Source organism: Emiliania huxleyi (assembly GCF_000372725.1).
Source record: "Emiliania huxleyi CCMP1516 unplaced genomic scaffold EMIHUscaffold_9, whole genome shotgun sequence".
NCBI classification, from domain to species: domain Eukaryota; phylum Haptophyta; order Isochrysidales; family Noelaerhabdaceae; genus Emiliania; species Emiliania huxleyi.
The window spans coordinates 369,763-387,472 of NW_005195301.1; the positions used below are offsets into that span (position 1 = coordinate 369,763).

Consider the following 17,710-nt stretch of genomic DNA (forward strand, 5'->3'; position numbering starts at 1 on the left):
TTGACCCGCATCTGCTCCGGACCCTCCCAGCAGCAAGGCGCTGCTGCTGGGGGCGGGTCGGCCATGAGCTTAGTTGTGCAGGGGGGGTACCGACCGAGCAGTGTGCGGCCGCTCCAGAATGTGCAGTTCACCTCAGGCTCAGCCCTCTGGGGCGCCATGGAGGGTGCTGGACCGCTTTGGAGGGCTGGACCGGTCCAGCGCAGCCAGCTCGAACCGGTCCTGGACCGGTCCTGTGGGGGAGAGAGAGATACCTATATGCGGTGAGCGGGCGGGAAGGGTTCGAGCTCTTGATGTGAGTGTGAATTGAGAGTACAGGCTGGCCGCAAAAAAAGGGACGAATTCGCTTTTTGCATTAACGAAAAAAGAAAGTCAGCGGACAAACCGGTGGCAGCCGGGTGGTGTCCTTCGCCATGTCCGATCTCCAGCGGTCCTCATCGACGGACAGTGGCATCGTCCGGCTCACGTCGGCGGCACGGGCGCTCGACAAGTTGGAGACGGGACTGAAGCTCGTCGACACCGTGCTGAGGCTCGGCGAGGGCGCCGGGCTGCCTCTCATTCCGGCGGTGTGCCGCGCGGCTCGCGGCGTCCTTCAAGTCGTGCAAGAGTCGCGCACTGTGATCAACGATGCGCTATCGGCTGCCCTGCGCACGATCGACGTCCTCGAGCTGCTGCAGCTCATGGCTGAAAATGTGGAGCTCATGGACGTGAAGAGCCGCGCGAGCGTCGAGGACCGGATGCGCGAGTTGCAGCAGCTGCTCGAGGACGTGTGCTCGGCGGTCGCTGCCTTTGGCAAGAAGGGGTGGCTGCGGCGCGCGCTCAAAGTGAAGAGGCGCAACGCCTTCTCGCAGCTCGACTCGGAGATCACGGGCCAGCTCGACCAGCTGCTCACGTTCTACAACATCGCTCGCGACGCGCACATCATCGCCCGGCTGCAGATGCGCGAGTACGCGGTGGAGGCGGCGGTGCAGCGGCAGGTGGCCGAGCGGAATGCGATCGGCCAGGCTGTCGACGTGGCCGCGCTCGAGAAGGACTCCGAGGTCGTGCGCAGCATCGCCGTCGCCTCGGGCGTGTCGGACGCAGAGTTCCGTAGCGAGCTTCTCGAGCTTGGCGATGAAGTGCGGCAAGGGTTCGAGAAGATGCTCGACATGCAGCGGCAGGTGCTCGACGTACTGTCGGCCAACCCCCCCGCGCAGCATCCGCCGCCGCCGCATCCGCCCCAGCCGGTCCCTATCCCACGGTTGCTGGCTGTCGGCTGCGCCTCCTTCACCGCCCCAGCGGGCCTTCGCCTCGACGGCGTACTCACTGAGCTGGACGAGATCCAGGCGGCGCTTCCGGCTAGCTGGGTCGCCGCCTCCGTCCTGCGCGACCCGACTGCCGAGCAGGCGGCGAGCGAGGCATCGAGCCTGCCGGGCTTCTCTTGGTTCCACTTTAGTGGGCACGCAGACCCGACGCTAGGGTCGCACCGCACGCTCCTGTGGATCAAGAACGGACGGCCTGAGGCCATCGACGCGCCCAGCCTCGTGCAGATGCTGCGACGGGCCGAGCTGGTCGTGTTAAATGGGTGCAAGTCGCTCGCGCTGGCCGAGGCTCTCGCGCATGCGGGCGTGCCGAACGTCGTCTGCTGGGAGACTCTGGCGCACGACGACGCGAGCTCGCGGTTCGGCGTGGCCTTCTGGAAGCGCGTGGCCGAGGCGACGCAGGCAGGCAAGCCGCTGAGGGATGCGGCGCGGCTTGGCTTTGAGGCGGGCGAGCTGGCGGTGCGCAGCGAGACGAAGGCGGGCGGCAGCCTGGCCAATGGCGCCTTGGCTGCATTCACCCCGCGTTTCGCCCTCGGGATCGACCCGCAGGACGCAGCTTTGGTGAAGCAAGCGGAGCCTGGCCGGGGCCGGTGCCTCCCGGCGGCAGGACCGGACGCAGTGAACAGGATCGCGGCGGGGCGGCCGGTGCTGCTGCAGCCGCAGCGGCCTCGCGGCGATCTGCCACTACGAGCGGTCCCCGACCGCTACGAGCTGCGGCCGGCGGACGCAGCTCTCCGCAAGACGTTGATCGAGGACGGCCTGCAGCCGGTTTCGCTCGTGGGTGGAGGCGGAGGTGCTGCCGCGCTGGCGGGGACCGCCGGCCTCGGCAAGAGCACCCTCGCCGCGGTGCTCGCCCTCGACGTTCGCGTGCAGTCGGCCTTTCACGGCGGTGTTTTCTGGCTCCGCTTTGGGCAGGAGCGCAGCGCGCTCGACGTGCTGCGCGAGCTGGCGGGCATGCTCGACGTTGACATCTCCGCGTTCCGAGAGCAGCCGGCCGCGGTCGCCGATGCCATCGCGCGTTGGCTCGATACCCGGCGCTGCTTGCTCATTCTCGACGACGTGTGGACTCTGGAGCAGGCGAGGCCGTTCATGCGGCTGCATGCCGGCCGGCTGCTGACTACGCGGGTGCGCGAAGTGGCCACGCAGGCGGGCGGCAGGACGCAGGAGATTGGCGCGCTGGAGCGGAGGCAGGCGCTGCGCTTGCTCGCGGCGTGCATGCAGACCGACGCCGACCTCTCGACCGATGCGGACGCGAAAGAGCTCGTGTGGCTGAGCGGCGGGTTGCCGGTGGTGCTCGAGCAGTGGGGCGCCGTCTGCCGCGACCAGAGCACGGGCTCCTTCCTCGAGGAGTTGCGGCAGGCGAGGGGACAGAACACGTTCGTCGACGTCGAGGGAGGAGGCGACTACGATTACGGCACTTTCTTCGCCGGCATGGAGGTGCAGCTCTTGCGGCTCGAGGTGAACGACGCGCGGATCGAGCGTTGCTGCTGCAGGCTCGCCGTGCTGCCCGAGGACACGGAGATGCCGCTGAGCGTGGCGGCGATGCTGTGGGGCGTCGACGACGTCGATGCGGCGAAGATTGCGCGCAAGCTGGAGGGGCAGAATTTGGTGAAGCGGACGGAGGCGGGCGGCCGCACGGAAGCGTCGCTCTCGCTGCTCGATTTGCACTTGCAGTACTTGCGGCACCGCGGGCGGAACGCGATCGCGGTCTGGCACGCGGCGCTGCTGCGTGGCTGGATGGAGGGGTGCGTTGGCGGGGTGCTCAAGCCGGCGGGCTACTGGAGGCGTGCCGGCGTGCTGAAGCACCATCTAGGCGGCGCCGGGTCGGTGTTATTGCCCGAGTCGCTGACCGAGCTCAACATCAGCGGCAGCGTCGTCGGCAACGAGGGCGCCAAGGCGCTGGCCTCCGCTTTGCGCGTCAACGGGGTATTGACCAACCTCAACCTCGGCCAGGACTACAACATCGGCGGCATTGGCGACGAGGGTGCCAAGGCGCTAGCATCCGCTCTTCGCGTCAACGCGGTATTGACCGAGTTGCGGCTCGACGAGAACAGGATCGGCGACGAGGGCGCCACCGCGCTGGCCTCCGCTCTTCGCGTCAACGGGGTGCTGACCACCCTCGCGCTCCCGCACAACAACATCGGCGCGGAGGGCGCAGCCGCGATCGCGGAGGCGCTACGCGGCAACGCGGTGCTGACCGAGTTGCGGCTGGGCGCGAACGAGATCGGCGGCGAGGGCGCCAAGGCGCTGGCCTCCGCTCTGCGCGTCAACGGGGTGCTGAAAAACCTCGACCTCGGCGAAAACGAGATCGGCGACGAGGGCGCGAAGGCGATCGGCGGCGCTCTCGCAGTCAACGGGGTGCTGACCACCCTCAACCTCGCCAACAACCAGATCCGCGACCAGGGCGCCGCTGCGATCGCGGAAGCGCTGCGCGGCAACGGGGTATTGACCGAGTTGCAGCTCGGCGCGAACTATATCGGCGGCGAGGGCGCCAAGGCGCTGGCCTCCGCTCTGCGCGTCAATGGGGTCTTGACCAGCCTAAACCTCCAGAACAACTTCATCCGCGACGAGGGCGCGACCGCGATCGCCGAGGCGCTGCAGGGCAACGCGGTATTGACCTCCTTGGACGTGAGCTACAACAGCTTGACCGAGGAGGCGGCCCTCGGCATCGTGCGCGTCGAGCGGCAGCGCAACAAACTCACCTCGCTGGGCTTGAGTCGCTGCAGCATCGGCCCAACTGGCGCCGCAGAGATCGCCGAGTACGTGTCGGGCAGCGGGGTGCTGAAAAACATCGACCTCAGCTACAACAGTTTGGGCGATGAGGGAAGGAAAGCGATTCACGATGCGGTGAGCGGGCGGGAAGGGTTCGAGCTCTTGATGTGAGTGGGCTCTGATGAGAGTGGAGATGGTGTATGGGGACGTGCATGAAAAGTTCACCCGTGCCGGGGCGGCCCAAGGGACGGAGCGTCGCGCCTGGGCGACCCCAGATGATACTCTCCCTGGCAGCCTGCCAGCCCCGCCTCGGGCCGGCTCCCATCGCACCTCGCGCGAAAGCTGCAGTGTGCAGTGTGGCAGAGCCCGCGCCGCAGTCGGCGCTAGTCAGCGGCAGTGCAGACCACACCAACGCTCGTGCTGCGCTCGTCACAGCGATAACGGCCCATCGCCCGCGCGCGGCGGCAGCGGCGAGGGGCAGGGCGGCCAGCCTCGCCGGAAACGCGAGCAGCACGATCCTGGCTGCGGGCGGTGCGGCTTGCCTTGCAGCGGCCTACCCGCCGGCGCGTCGAGCGCGCGAGGCAGCGCTGGCTTACGGAACGGCGCGACTCGCGCTGGCCTTTGCGAGGCGCGACCCCGACCCGAGGCGCCTCGTCCGCATCGACGAGGCGGCCGTCCACGCAGCCTCCGCCGTGCGCGAGGGCTGGGGTGCGGCGCGGCTCACGGCACTCGGGGCGGCGATGGCGGCGGTCAGCGGCGGCACGGTGGTGGAGCTCACCGCGGCCGCCGCCCACCGCCGGCTCGGCCGCAATGGCGCGGCGCCACCGCCCGTCGCTCGGCATGGTCGGAGAGGAGCAGCCGCGATGGAAAGAGAAGGCGTAGGCAGCACGGGCGAGCAGCCGGCAGCGACAGGACGAGCAGCCACCTCCGCAGACCACCTCTCCTCCCCCGAGGATGCCTCCGCGACCTCGCACGCCGCCCGACCGTCCCCGTCCAACCCCGCCGCCGTCACAGCAACGGGACCCGCCGCTGCTGAGGCAGCAGAGAGGCGCCACCTCGCCGCGCTGTCGTGCGGTGCGGCGCTCCTCTCCTTCCTCCTTGCGGCGGGGTCGGCGCTCGCTTGTGTGGAGGCTTGCTTCGTCGTCAGCCTCGCCTTTGCCCAGCGGGCGCGGCTGTTACTCCTGGCGGCGCTGGTGCGGCTCGCGGCGCTCGGGCAGGACGAGGGCACGAGCACGGAGTCTGACATGCGCCCCTGACACGCCCGCCGCATTCTGATAGGCGCAAGGGCGGCGAGCGAGGGACGAGTATGTGCCGGCGGCGGCGGGGTGTGGAGGGGTACGAGCCCGACGACAGCTGTGAGCAGCGTCTCTTCACACCTCTAGCTGTGAACAGGTGGCTCGTGTCCCTCCCTTCCTCAATGGAGGAGCTGCAGCAACGTGCAGCTTACCAGGCGAACGTCGCGGGTCTGCAGCTCGAGCAAGCGATGACGGACGGATGGGCGCGCTACTTGTCGCTCCGCCGGCGCTGGCTTCGCGGTGGCACTGGCGGAGGTGGCAGCAGCTTCAGCGGCAGGGGCGCTGGCAGCGGCGGGGGTGGCGACGCCCGAGGCGGCAGCGGTGGCGTGGCTTCCGAGCGTGGAGGTCTGCACGGGATACAAGAATGGGTCGTCGCCGCTGGTCATTGCGTGGCGCCTGCGTTCGCTTCTACGCCTTGACGCGCCTCGTTGCGAGTAGGCGGACGAGTCCTTGGCCGCTGCGAACCAAAGGTGGGTAGCGTGGCAGCTTCGAACTCTGCGCCGGAGCCGTGCGCCTCCTCTTCGGCCGCCGCCGCCAGCGGCGGCGGCGGCCGAAGAGGTGTCGGCCGAGGGCGGGAAGCGCGGGTTCGGCGGGTTGCTGCGCCGCCGCGCCGCCCCGGCCGACCAAGGGCACGAGGTGGCCACCCCCGCGGTGCGAGCGGAGCCTCCGAGTGGGCCGCGCTTCCGGCCTTTTGACTGGCTTACGAGGCAGTTTCCGCTCCCCGGTGGCTAGGTGTCGGTCTACTCTCTTGCTCACCCCAGCTGTCCCCCCGCGAGTAGGCCCAAGAATGAGCAGGGGCCGCACGCCGATTGACGGCTGCGTCTCGACTCGGAGCGAGTATGCCAATGCGCCAATGCTCCCAATCGGGGCTGAGCGCCAATCATGAATCAGATCGATCTCTCACAGATCTCTCATCGTCATGGAGCGCAAGAACCAAGATCGGAAAGAGATGACGAAGAAAATGACGTGTGGGTGGGTCTGGGTGGGGTGGGGGGAGGGGGTTCTCGTCTCTTGGCACAATAGTACATGCATATGCTCGGGGGGCACGATAATCTCAAAAATACTGTCAAAGCGCGCGGTACCCCGCAGAGGCCGCGATGTACATCGTATACACCTCGTCGCACGTCGCAGGCTCAGCCACAGGCGCTCTACAGCCACCAGCACCACCGGCCGGGGTATGGCAAGCGACATGTACATGTGCCGACGGAACATGCCTGTTCCCGCGTGACTGCCAGGGAATGATCTTCAGTTTTCTTCCAAGTTGATGTTGCCTCCGAAGCGTGCGTATAGCTGCTTTTTGAGTCCGGCGAGCGTCTGCCGGATCGTGCCGAGTTGGCTCTCGAGCTCCGAGATCTCGTCGGCCACCGCGTCCTTGCGCGACTCGAGCAACTCGTCTGAGGTAACGGACAGGTGGGGCTAATGGGGGTGTGAAGGCAAGACGCCGGCGTGACTTGACGTGTGCAGCGGGGGTTGGGCTCGCGAGATGCGTGCGCGGAGCAGCGTCGACCTGCACGCTCTTTGCCGACCTCAAAGTAACATTCGCCGTACTGCACTCTGCGGAGGCAGCGGAGCGCCGGGCGGCGCGTCAGTCTACTGGCGCCCGGGGTCCTAACGGGATGCTTGCCTCGGAGCCGAGGTGAGTCGTGCGGCCACAGTGGCGCACCGCACAGGCTCGTCGTCGTCCGCAAGGATGAGCTCGTTGGCCGCGTCGTCTAGCTGGTCGTGCTGCGAGCGCTTCTCCTTGATCTCGTCCTCGAGCTCGTGCATCCGCGTGTTCAGCCGCCCAAACTGGTTGATGGCCTGCGGCGAGAGTGAGGTGCGGTCAAATGTGGCGATGGCTGGAAGGCCGCACCAGCACCAGCTCCAGTGCCTGCTGGTCCTCGAGCCTGACTTCGACATCCTCCTCGGCCTGCGGCTGCGAGGCGAGGACGAGGGTTAGGGTTTTGAATCCACAACCGGGCAGAATAAGTACCGCCTCTCACCATGGCGCGAAGGAGGAGGCAGCGAGGGGTAAGCAGAGCGTTCCGCAGGGCCGTTTGGTTTCTTTTTTCTAGAATTCTTTCTTTGTCATTTGCGAATTCAGAACACAGCGGTCGGCACGTCCACTGTCGGCTCGCCAGATCGCCAGTCGATCTTGTGTGCCGGCGGACTGCATCAGCAGCGCGACGAGAGCGTCCGGCAAAACATGTTCGGAAGTCGCATTTTTCCCAGAGATTTTATCAGAATATCCCCACCCAAACAACCCAAACTCAAAACGCCAACAACAAACCTACAACTCTTAAAACTCAAAAAAGTCTCTCTAACAAACCTAAAACAAACATGCAACGTGTCGATTGCCCACCCAAATGTGTGAGCTCTGTGTGTGTCTTGATTTGCCAACAACATACTCGAGAGATGGTAGGGCCCCCAAGGGCCTAGAAATCGCGCCTCCCTCTCCCTTGTCTCCCAGTAGCTAAAAGTCGACTCGAGTACCTAAAAACATACCTAAAACCCAAACATATGCAAAGTGTCGATTGCTACTCCGTGACGCACACCGTTGCTCTTGGGCAAAATGTCTTCAAGAGGGCTGCTCCGCACGCTACTGTACACATTGTCCGCTCTTCAGCTCCCTTCGGCTGCATCCGCCAGGCCAGCCTGCGGCACGATGCGTGCAGAATGTCAGCTGACAGTGTGGCCATCCAGATTGACGGGTGGGCTCGGCAACACGGTGCCAATCGTTGGTGGGCTCGCTCGAGAAGCCTTCAGACAAAACTGCAGCGCGCTTGTGAATAGCAGCCGCCACGCCGGCGGCCGCTTGTACAAGTTCGAGGACTTCTTCGATGCGCCAAAGTTGATCCCGAGAAAGCCGGGCGACATCCCTTGCGCCGTCAAGGCACTCACGAGCAGGCCCAAGGCCTCAGTTGTGGAGTCCGTACGCTCTATGCACGCAGAGCTTCGCACGGAGGTGCCACCAGCGTGGTCCGACGCAGGCAAGCTGGCAATCCATTGCAACAACTTCAGTGCGCGACGCGCCTTGGTAGTGTTACACCTGCGCACTGGATGGGCAGACGTCTCAGCAAACGCGGCGGAGGTCGCCCCGCATAATCTGCAAGACTGCCAGCTCAGAGAGCGCAGCTGGTTTGACGCTGCAGACCAAGTCTTCTCACTCATGCTCGCGCCCAACTTTGGAAACCTCGCTGTGCGCGACCGTCTGAAGAATGAGTCGCTCTGCGCGCCCACGCTGCGCATGGCGTCGCGCCCATGCGGCTTCGCGCCGACGCTGACGAGGCTCTTGGAGAATGTCGTGCATGAAGCGCGAACGAAGCTGGGAACAGAGGATTGGTCGATTTTTGTTGCTGCGGACGCCCCGTTTCCCGAGAGCGAGCGGTAGCGCATCTGCGCCAAATGGGCATCACCGCGGCACACTCGCACGGCCAGGTGGGCCACAACAACGCATGGGCAACGGCCAGGATCTTTGGCAAGGATGCCGCCCTTCGCGTGATCGACACAGCTTTAGTCGACCTTCTCCTCCTCTCGCACGCAGACATGGTGGTGACCAGTGCTGGCTTCAGCACCTTTCCCAAGGCGGCCGACATGATGAGCGTCTGCAGCAATCGGCAGCGCCATATGGTCTACTTGAACTATCGGCCGCTGTACGGGCCCATACAACGTGCCCTATTCGTTCCTTTCCGATCTACTCGCTTGCGCGATGCAATCAAAAGCACCACACAGCCAACACCAACCAAGCTGCCACATTGCTTGCGCGATTGCTTCAACGTGAGCGAATGGGCGTACGACCGGGATGTCGCCGCTAAAGACGATGTACTTTTGCACAACACGCGCATCGGGAACCTGGCAACATTCTCAGTCCCATGCATCAAGGCGTGTGCGTGCTTCTTCAATGCCGCCTATGGTGGGCCAAACCCAAAGCTGCCTGTACGTGCAGTAACCTCAAGTACCGTACCCTTGGCGCAAGCGGTGGGTGACCAACGGCGCTGGTTTGGCGCTCGCACTGAGAAGCAGCAGCCACTCGTCGTGCTTGAGCGCGGCGGCGAAAGCTCCCTCGAGCCGATCATCACACCCGTCGCTCAGCCAGAGCACGCGCAGCCTTGAGGCGGGTTGCTGCATCCCCGCGACAGCGCGCACTGCCGCTGGGAGGTCACTCGCGACGAGCGCGCATGTGTGTGGGTCGGGCGGCAGCAGGAGGAGCATCGGCCAAAGTCGGCAAAGGGCGAGCCGACCTACTCCGCCGCCTCGGGCGAGGCAGATGTCTACGCCTCCGCCTGCGAGGTGCCTCGCCGCGCCGGGCGCCATATCTCCCCACATCTCCCCACATCTCCCCATATCTCCCCATGTCTCAGGTGCTCGCCGCGCCGGGTGCCACATCTCCCCACATCTCCCCACATCTCCCCACATCTCAGGTGCTTGCCGCGTCGGGCGTCCGGCTGCCGCCGCCGGTGCACGCCCCGCCCGCTTTTGCCACTTTTAACCACCATTCCTTGGCCAATAACGGTGCGGCTTCCACCCGGTGGTTTTTGCCCTTGGCCCTTGGCCCAAAGAGGGCCCCTTCCCTTCCCCGGGGGTTGTTTAAACCCCCCCCCCCCCCCCCCCCCGCGCCCCTTCTCCACCCCCCCCCTTTCCCCTCCTGCAGGTGCACGCCATCCGCGACGGCGTCGGCGTCGTCGACACGCCGCGCGTCGTCATCGACCCTTCCTTTGGCCCCACCCTCGCCGCGGTGCGCGACAAGCTGCCCACGCCGCACGCCGTCTCGCTCGCGCAAGGGTCAACACTCGTCCTCGAGGGCGACCTCACGCGGGTGCGGCTGGAGGCGCCTGGGGCGCCCAAAATCGCGGAGCCGGCGACGTCCTCCGGCCAGCAACCGGATCGGGCGTCCGACCCGCCCCCTCGGCGACCCGAGATGGTCTCCCCATCGGATGGGGGCGAGCTCGCTGATGAGGCTGCCGATCGACGCAACTTTCCTGCCGCCGCTGCCGCCTCCGTCAGCAAATGCGCTGCCCAGAGTGTGAAGGACCAGTTCGCGCACGGCTGCAAAGATCGCATGCGGCCGCACAGACTGCCGCAGCAGCAGCGATCGGGAGGCTTCCCACCATCTAAGGCATCGGTACACCACGTGCTCCTAATTGACCGAGTTGCGAGTGCTCACCAGCGCAGGAACGCGGGCCGCGAAGCAAACATGTATCTGTACGATTTATCTGTACCAGCTACCTCTGCCACACCGCCTGAAAGTCATCTCGTGACGCTACCGATGCCAGAGAGGAGAGCAGAGTGGGTGGCAGTCGGGCCCGGGAGCGCGAAGACGAAGGCCTCCCACAGGCAAGAAACAGTGTTCACACAGGCAAGAAACAGTGTGATTTTGTGATTGTGTCTGAAAAGTGCAAATATCTCTCTTCGAGTACAGAGGGAGGATGGGAGGATCTCGGGAGTCTCTGTCCGACGGTTTCCTTCAAATCATGGTGTAGCAGTGGCACGCTCTCAGTGCACAGTGGAGTTGACCCAGTTGGTACGCAAGAAAAACAGGCCAATCGGGCGGGCTTTCTCCTTGATGAGAATTGAGTATTGAGATCGGTGATGTCCCCCCCGCGCACCTCTTCTCGTCGGACTTCGGACTTTCAGTTTTGACTTTTGTGGCTTTTTCTTTCCGTCCTACTCCTTTCCTAGGGGGGTCGCGGTTAATCTTTCTCTCTTTCATGGAAGGGGCCAACAAAACATGTCCATGCTATGCCACGGTTAAACGTGAGCGAAGGTAAAGGAAAGTAGCCATGAAGGTGGGTGGCTCGGTGTGACGAAAGGGGCAAGCGGCCGCGGTGCACGTCTCTCCGGACCGCCTGACCCCACAGGAGAAGCCCCCCCCCCCCCCCCCCCCCAAACCCACCCCACAAGGAAGTGGCGATGAGGCGTCTCCGCCCCGCTCGGCAGGGAGGCGGCTCGAGCGCTGCGCTTCAAGCCGGAATCTCGCGCCACTTGAGGCGGGTGCGCAAGCGCGTCATGCGGCCCCGCGCGCGACCCTCGTCGCCGGGCGAGGTGGCGCGGAACGCAACGGCGGTGGTGCTGGGGTCGAGGAGGAACTCCGCCGTGTCGGTGGTCATGCCGAGGAAGCCGGTTGAGAACCGCGCCGTGAGGCGGAGCGCGCCGCCAGCGACCGTGGCGGTGTCGACGCCGGTGGCGCCGCAAGCCTTGAGGGCGCGGTTGAGGGCCTTCGCAGCGTCGCGCGGCTTGAGCGCGGGTGGGTAGGCCCACGCCGGCATGTAGCTGGCCCCCTTGACGCGCTCGCTCTGCAGGCAGCCAGACTCCTTGGCCCCGCACGAGCGAGGCCGTGCGCGCGGCTGCGCGGCGGGCTTGGAAGGAGCGAGCCCCTCCTTTTGCAGAAATCGCTCGCGCGCTTCGCGCGCCTCTTGGAGGGTCGCGTCCAGGTCGGGCTCGGCGCGCTTCGCCGCCGGCGGCGACGGTGCCGGCAGGCTGGGCAGCGAGAAGCTTGGCAGCGTCGTCACGCTCGGCATCTTTGGCATCGGGATGGACGGCAGCGCGTCGAGGTTGAGCTGCTCCGCGCCTTGCGCGCCCGACTTGACGACGTCCGAGGGAGAGAAGCCAAAGAAAGTGTCGCCATTCGCCGTCTCTGGCTTCGGCGTCGGTGGCGGCGGCGGCTTGGGAGGCGGCGGCGGCGGCGGCGGCTTGGGAGGCAGCGGCGGCGGCGGAGGAGGCTTGGGAGGCGGAGGCGGCGGCGGCGGCGGCGGCGGCGGCGGCGGCTTCGGAGGCGGCGGCGGCGGCGGAGGAGGAGGAGGCTTGGGAGGCGGCGGCGGCGGCGGCGGCGGTGGCGGCGGCGGCGGCGGCGGCGGCGGAGGCGGAGGCGGAAGAGGCTTAGGGGTGATTGCTGCGGGAGCGGGTGGCGGCGGCGGCGGCGGCGGGGGAGGAGGGGCTAGGCGTTCCACGGGCGCAGATGTGCCCGCTTCCTTTGCAGCCGCTTTCTGGGCCTTCCGAGCCGCCACCTTCTCCTGAAACTCGAGCCGCCTTTGCGCAGCCACCTCCTCGGCCTTCTTGCGCTTCTCGTTGGCCAACTCGGCAGACGACATCCCGGCGCGCCCATTACTCACCTGCTCCTCGAGTACGTCAGAAAGGGAGACCTCTCCCAGCATCACCGACAACGCCTCGAGGGAGGGCGACGACAGCTGCGGCTCCGAGATCGTCCAAGCTGCTGAGGTGCTGCGCTGCATGTCTTGCACGCCAGCCGCACGGCCCGCATTTGGGACGAGGAACGCTGCGGTGCCACAGCCTATCGCCGCACGGCGAGTACAGGGGCCAAATGGCGGCAGCAGCAGCGCCGATGACGCCACGGGCCAGAGGGAGATCATGCTGGCGAGCAGAGCCACGCCTCTTCACAGCTGTCAATGGAGACCGCTTCACAGCTATGCCTTGCTCCTCTTAGTATGTGTGTGTGTGTGTGTGTGTACTCACACACACACTCACACTCACACACTCTTAGTATGACTGCTCTTAGTATGTTCTGACTCATCCGCCAGAGGGAAATCATCGTGCGGCCTACTCGAGTAAGCTCCAGAAAAGAATTCTTTTGCTCTAGGGATGTAACGAGGCAGGTTAATAACTGCACTCCAAGTGCTCCAAGTGCAAGGCAGGCACCCCGTTGTCTTGATTGAGCACTTGAGCACTGGATAGGGTCGATTCCGCATGGTACGGGACCCCTCGATCGTCTCGCCCTCCCTGCTTGCGCAGCACCATGTGGCGATGGCGCTAAGAGGTTCCTCTTTTCCGCGCCCCCCCGCCCGCAAGGCGCGCGATACCGCACGACAAAAACACCTCACAGACGGCCTCCCGCATTGCGCATACCCGCGCGGCGCGCCTCGCCGCCTGCTCGCGCCGCTAACGTATGACACGGCGGCACGGCCGCTGCAGCTCGTGTGCGTGCCGCCGTGCCATAGCGGATTCTGACCGGTGGTGGCTGTGCGCGGGCCGCGTGACACGCGTGGGGCGCCGGGGAGAGCCGGAGAGCCCGGGGTGGAGCCCCCCCCCCCCCCCCGGCGGCCCCGGGCCCCCCGCCGCGGCCGCGCGGCGCCGCACCCGCAACCGACGCGCGCGCCGCCGTCGGTGAGTCGCCGGTGTGACGTGTATGTGTTGGACGCCGGCGGTGTGTATGGCACTCTTACTTTTCGAGTGCCATAGCAGCAGGGATTGCGCATATGGGTGGGATAGAGAAGGGGGAATTGTGCGAGTGGGAGACGCGGCGTGGGTCGGAGGAAGAGCACGGACACGCAATCGACGCACTCACCTCCACTGCCCCTTCACATCGAACGGCCTCCGATGTGTTATGTCAGGCGAGGGGCAGCGCTGTCCCCCTCAGTCGTACTTGTCAAAGATGAGGCATGCGTTGGTGCCGCCGAAGCCGAACGAGTTCGACATGACGCGCTGCACCTGCAACGCCAAACGATTCTGTGACACAGAGGGGGTGAGCAAGGGGGCGACGTGACACACGCGTTACCGGCATCTCCTCGCGTTTCCGCAATATGTTCATGCCCTCCGCCTCGGGGACGAGCTCTTTGATGTTGGCCGACTCGGCGAGGAAGCCTGGCGCGAAGCCGGGCTAGGCGTGAGACCAGAGGTGTGACGGTGGGGCGTGGTCGAGGAGGGAAGACAAGAGGGGAGGGACGGGGGCGTGGCGCGCTAGGCGAGCACCATCGCGCATCATGAGCAAAGAGTAGATCGCCTCGTGCACGCCGGCGGCGCCCAGCGCGTGCCCCGACAGCGACCTGAAGACGTGGGAGGGGGGAGGGGCGGGGCTCCGGGATGGCGGCGAGGGCGGCAGGAGAGGCCTTTGGTGGCGAGAGAAAAGAGGTGGTGGTGGCGCGCAAGTCGACCGTGACAGAGGCGGCGGCGAGGGCGGTTCGGCGGCGGGGCGGTGGCGGCGGCCGAGGGCGGTTTGGCACAGGGTCGCGAACATGACACGTCCCATGACACGTCCAGTGTCTGCGGCGCGTGCGTGGGGGGAGGAGGGGGGGGGGGGGGTGCGGCCGAAGAGGGGCGCACTTCGTCGAGCCGACGTGCGGCTGGTAGCCCGCCTCGGTGAAGACGGTCTTGATGGCGTCGAGCTCCTTGAGATCGCCCACCGGCGTCGAGGTGCCGTGAGTGTTGACATAGTCGATCTGCTTCTCGCCGCCAACCTCGTTTGCCATCTTCATCGCCAGCCGCATGCAGTTCTGGCCGCCGATCCCCGACGGCGCCACCATGTCGTACCCGTCCGAGTTGGCCGCGTACCCGACCAGCTCGCCGTATATCTTGGCGCCACGCGCCTTTGCGAGGGGGCCGACCCGAAGTGAGGCAGTGCAAGAAGGGTCTGTGTGTGGATTCGCGGGCAATGCCGCGCCTTGGCGTGCTCGAGCTCTTCGAGCACGATGATGCCGCCGCCGCCTGCAATGACGAAGCCGTCGCGCGAGACGTCGAACGCGCGCGACGCCGTCGTGGGATCGTCGTTGTACTTGGTGGAGAGCGCCGTCATCGCGTCGAACATGACTGAGAAGCCCCAGTCCTCTGCCTCGCCGGCGCCGCAAAACATGACATCCGCCTTGTTGAGCTGGATCTGCTCCATGCCGACGCCGATGCAGTGCGCCCCGGTGGAGCAGGCCGACGAGATCGAGTACGAGGCGCCCTTGAGCTTAAAGCTGGTGGACAGCACGGCAGAGACTGTCGAGCCCATCGAGCGTGTCACTCGGTACGGCCCGATGCGGCGAAGCTTGCGGTCCTCGACCGCCTGCATGGTCTCCTGCACGTCCGCCAAGGAGGTGCCCCCCTGCCCGAGGATCCCGCCGCAGCGATCGCTGTCGATCGCCTCTGGCGGCAGGCACGAGTCGTCGATCGCCTGTTGCATCGCGACGAACGCGTACTTGGCGTTGATGCCCATGAACCGCGCCTGCTTGCGATCGATGAACTCGTCGAGGTCGATCTCGGGCCTCCCGCAGATGTGCGACTTCATGCCAATGTCAATGTACTTTTGGTTCACCTTGATGCCCGACTTGGCCTCCTTCAGCGAGGCGGACACGTCGTCGAGCGAGTTGCCGAGGCACGAGACGATGCCCATCCCGGTCACGACAACGCGCCGGCCGCCAGGCGCAGCCATCGCGACATCGCTCGTCCGGTGGTGCGCTCGGTGCACCGCAGGCCGCGGCGACGCGCCTGCGTGGAAGCTGACGGCCAGGCCGGGCAGAAGCGAGAGCATGGGAGAACCCGCAGGATTCCCGGCCAGCTTTTTTTGTTTTGGGGTCCCGTGATGCCGACCGTTCTCCCCTTACCATCAATAAATCGCCCGGTAAGTCTGGGCCCTTCCGGTCGGGGCAGGCCAGGGGCCGGGCAGGTTTTTCCAGAAAGAAAGAATTTCACAGCCCATCTGTCTTCTGTCTGTCCCATCGCCATCCTACCTTCTTTGAGAGAGAGATTTTAGAAAACCAACAAGAAATCACGTCTCTCACAGTGATTTGGGCTCGGCAGCTTCTCAGCTTTCTAGCCTTTGTGCTTTGACTGGCGAACTGGTTCATGAAGATGAACTGGTTCGGTGAACTCGCGGTTCTCGTTCGTTCGGTTTCGGAGTTCGCTCTGGACGCATCCCCAGGGACCCGAGGGACCATGTGGAAGACGGCTAGTGCTAGTCCCCCACATCGGGAGGACGACCCCGGCTAGTCGCCGACCACACCCACAAAGAACCCTGCACAAAGACCGCAGGGCGGGGACCTGTTCCTTTTTACCCATCTCCTAGTAGAGGTGTCCGTTTTATTTATCCCCTTGGTTCGCTGCATCGGTTCGGTCGTCCGCCCTTGGGGCTTGGGTGCCCGAACCCTCGAACTAGTTCGTGAACTCGCGCCTTTTCTTTTCTCCTCCCCCCCGACCCGCTTCACACCCGCAGCCCGCAGGGCGAGGAATACCAGGGAAGTTCGTCTGAACTGCGAACGAACCACGGAACGAACCGCAATAGTTATTGTTTGACTATGCAGGCCTGTATAGTCCCTAGTCGCCTAACTAGAGGCCTGGTACGCCTGGACGCCTCGGGGAGCCCCCGTCGCCCCCATTTTACTCGCCAGTCAGCACGCAAGGCGCCCAGGCACCACAGGGCGGCCCTGCTCACAGCGCACCGGCACCGGTAATCGCGCCCGTAGTCCGCTAGATTGAGGGACAGACCGCGTCCGCACGTGAGCACGTGGCGCAGTTGCGCGAGTTCGTTCGTTCAGCGCGGCTCGTGGCTAAACTGCACGCCGAACGAACGAACTTTTGGCCCTGGTTTTCTTTTTTCCAAAGTTCGAACGGAGTTCACGAATTCGTTCGTTTCCGCAGTTCGCGCCTTCCGCAGCCGGCGCGGTCCGTTCAGTTTCGAGGTTCGGGCTGGGCCCCGCCGGCTGCGTTCGTTCGAGTTCGAAGTTCACGAAATCCGCGCGAACGTCAAAGCACAAAGGCTGGTCTGTCCCGGCCGGCCAAGCAAAAAAATCGCCACCTGCCTCGAGAAAAATTCCCGGCGCGTGTGCGGGATGTCTGAGAGAGAGAGAGAGAGAGAGAGAGAGAGAGATTCTCTTCTCGACGTGTGGGCCCGAGAGTGATGTGTCATATGCGTGTCCGCCGTGTGTGAGTCTGAGGGAGGGTGTAGGGAGGGTGTAGAGGATGTTAGGGTGTAAAGCGCTGTAGAGCTGCAGGGATGTAGAAATGTAGAGCGCTGTAGAGCTCTACAGCGCTCCAGAGCGCGCTCTACATCTCTACAGCTCTACAGCGCTCTACACTCTACATCCTCTACACCCGCCCTCAGGTGTGAGTGAGTGAGTATTCTTGATACGAAACCACGACGACACACACCAGTCGACTCGCATCGGTTGCCTCCAACGTGGACACGCCTTTAGCTGGGGACACTATACTAGGTCACGCATGGCATCAGAAGTTTTGTCCGCCTCGCGTTTGTTTATTATAATAACATCGAAGGGAGAGAAGGGTCAATCGTTTGTGCCCTTGTGCCTTAGTGCCTAGCCCTCTCCGCGCCGCGATGCGCCCCCTCCCCCTCGCCCCAGCCCTTCCTCGGCACTATTCCTTTTCTTTGCCTCAACCAACCAGTTCGTTCAAACCGCAACAACAAAGAAAACAAATTGCGGAAAAACTAAAACACCGCGGTGCTCTAACCCTCCTATCTGCTCTGGGGGCCGGCCCGCGCCCTGAACCCCCGACGCTTCTCGCGGCGGCAGGCACCACGCGTCCACGAGATGTCTGCGTCTGTCCGTCTCTCAATGTAAGTACCGGAAAGGCGATTTTACGATGACCACTCTAATCTGCGAGCCCAGCGACCAGTCAATGAGGAGGTAGAGAGAGCGCGGTGTGATGTGAGAGTGAGAGAGTTTGTTCAAGCGTTGATTGAACAGTGCGGAGATGAAAAGT

The 17,710-nt window shown here is 64.8% G+C and overlaps 5 protein-coding genes across 5 annotated transcripts; 2 read left to right on the forward strand and 3 right to left on the reverse strand.

The window, feature by feature from the left end:
* Nucleotides 1-3,035: 3,035 nt before the first annotated feature.
* Nucleotides 3,036-4,181, forward strand: EMIHUDRAFT_62406 (hypothetical protein; the record flags this gene model as incomplete). The annotated part of the gene is made up of 1 exon (XM_005757682.1): nucleotides 3,036-4,181. One exon carries the CDS (start codon nucleotides 3,036-3,038, stop codon nucleotides 4,179-4,181), a length of 1,146 nt encoding a protein of 381 aa, XP_005757739.1.
* A 104-nt stretch (nucleotides 4,182-4,285) lies between these two features.
* On the forward strand, nucleotides 4,286-5,266 carry EMIHUDRAFT_198964 (hypothetical protein; the record flags this gene model as incomplete). The annotated part of the gene is made up of 1 exon (XM_005757683.1): nucleotides 4,286-5,266. The coding sequence occupies one exon, from the start codon at nucleotides 4,286-4,288 to the stop codon at nucleotides 5,264-5,266; it is 981 nt and encodes a 326-aa protein (XP_005757740.1).
* Nucleotides 5,267-6,550: 1,284 nt separating this feature from the next.
* Nucleotides 6,551-7,204, reverse strand: EMIHUDRAFT_62390 (hypothetical protein; the record flags this gene model as incomplete). The annotated part of the gene is made up of 2 exons (XM_005757684.1): nucleotides 6,551-6,699; nucleotides 6,919-7,204. The coding sequence occupies 2 exons, from the start codon at nucleotides 7,202-7,204 to the stop codon at nucleotides 6,551-6,553; spliced, it is 435 nt and encodes a 144-aa protein (XP_005757741.1).
* Nucleotides 7,205-11,848: 4,644 nt separating this feature from the next.
* On the reverse strand, nucleotides 11,849-12,652 carry EMIHUDRAFT_433126 (hypothetical protein; the record flags this gene model as incomplete). Its single annotated transcript, XM_005757685.1, has 1 exon — nucleotides 11,849-12,652. A coding segment is annotated over one exon (802 nt), but the record flags the coding sequence as incomplete, so codon positions are not given.
* A 789-nt stretch (nucleotides 12,653-13,441) lies between these two features.
* On the reverse strand, nucleotides 13,442-15,524 carry EMIHUDRAFT_461962 (3-oxoacyl-synthase; the record flags this gene model as incomplete). Its single annotated transcript, XM_005757686.1, has 5 exons — nucleotides 13,442-13,726; nucleotides 13,794-13,879; nucleotides 13,988-14,061; nucleotides 14,339-14,601; nucleotides 14,703-15,524. The coding sequence occupies 5 exons, from the start codon at nucleotides 15,522-15,524 to the stop codon at nucleotides 13,652-13,654; spliced, it is 1,320 nt and encodes a 439-aa protein (XP_005757743.1). The 3' UTR covers nucleotides 13,442-13,651.
* Between the last annotated feature and the right edge of the window lie 2,186 nt (nucleotides 15,525-17,710).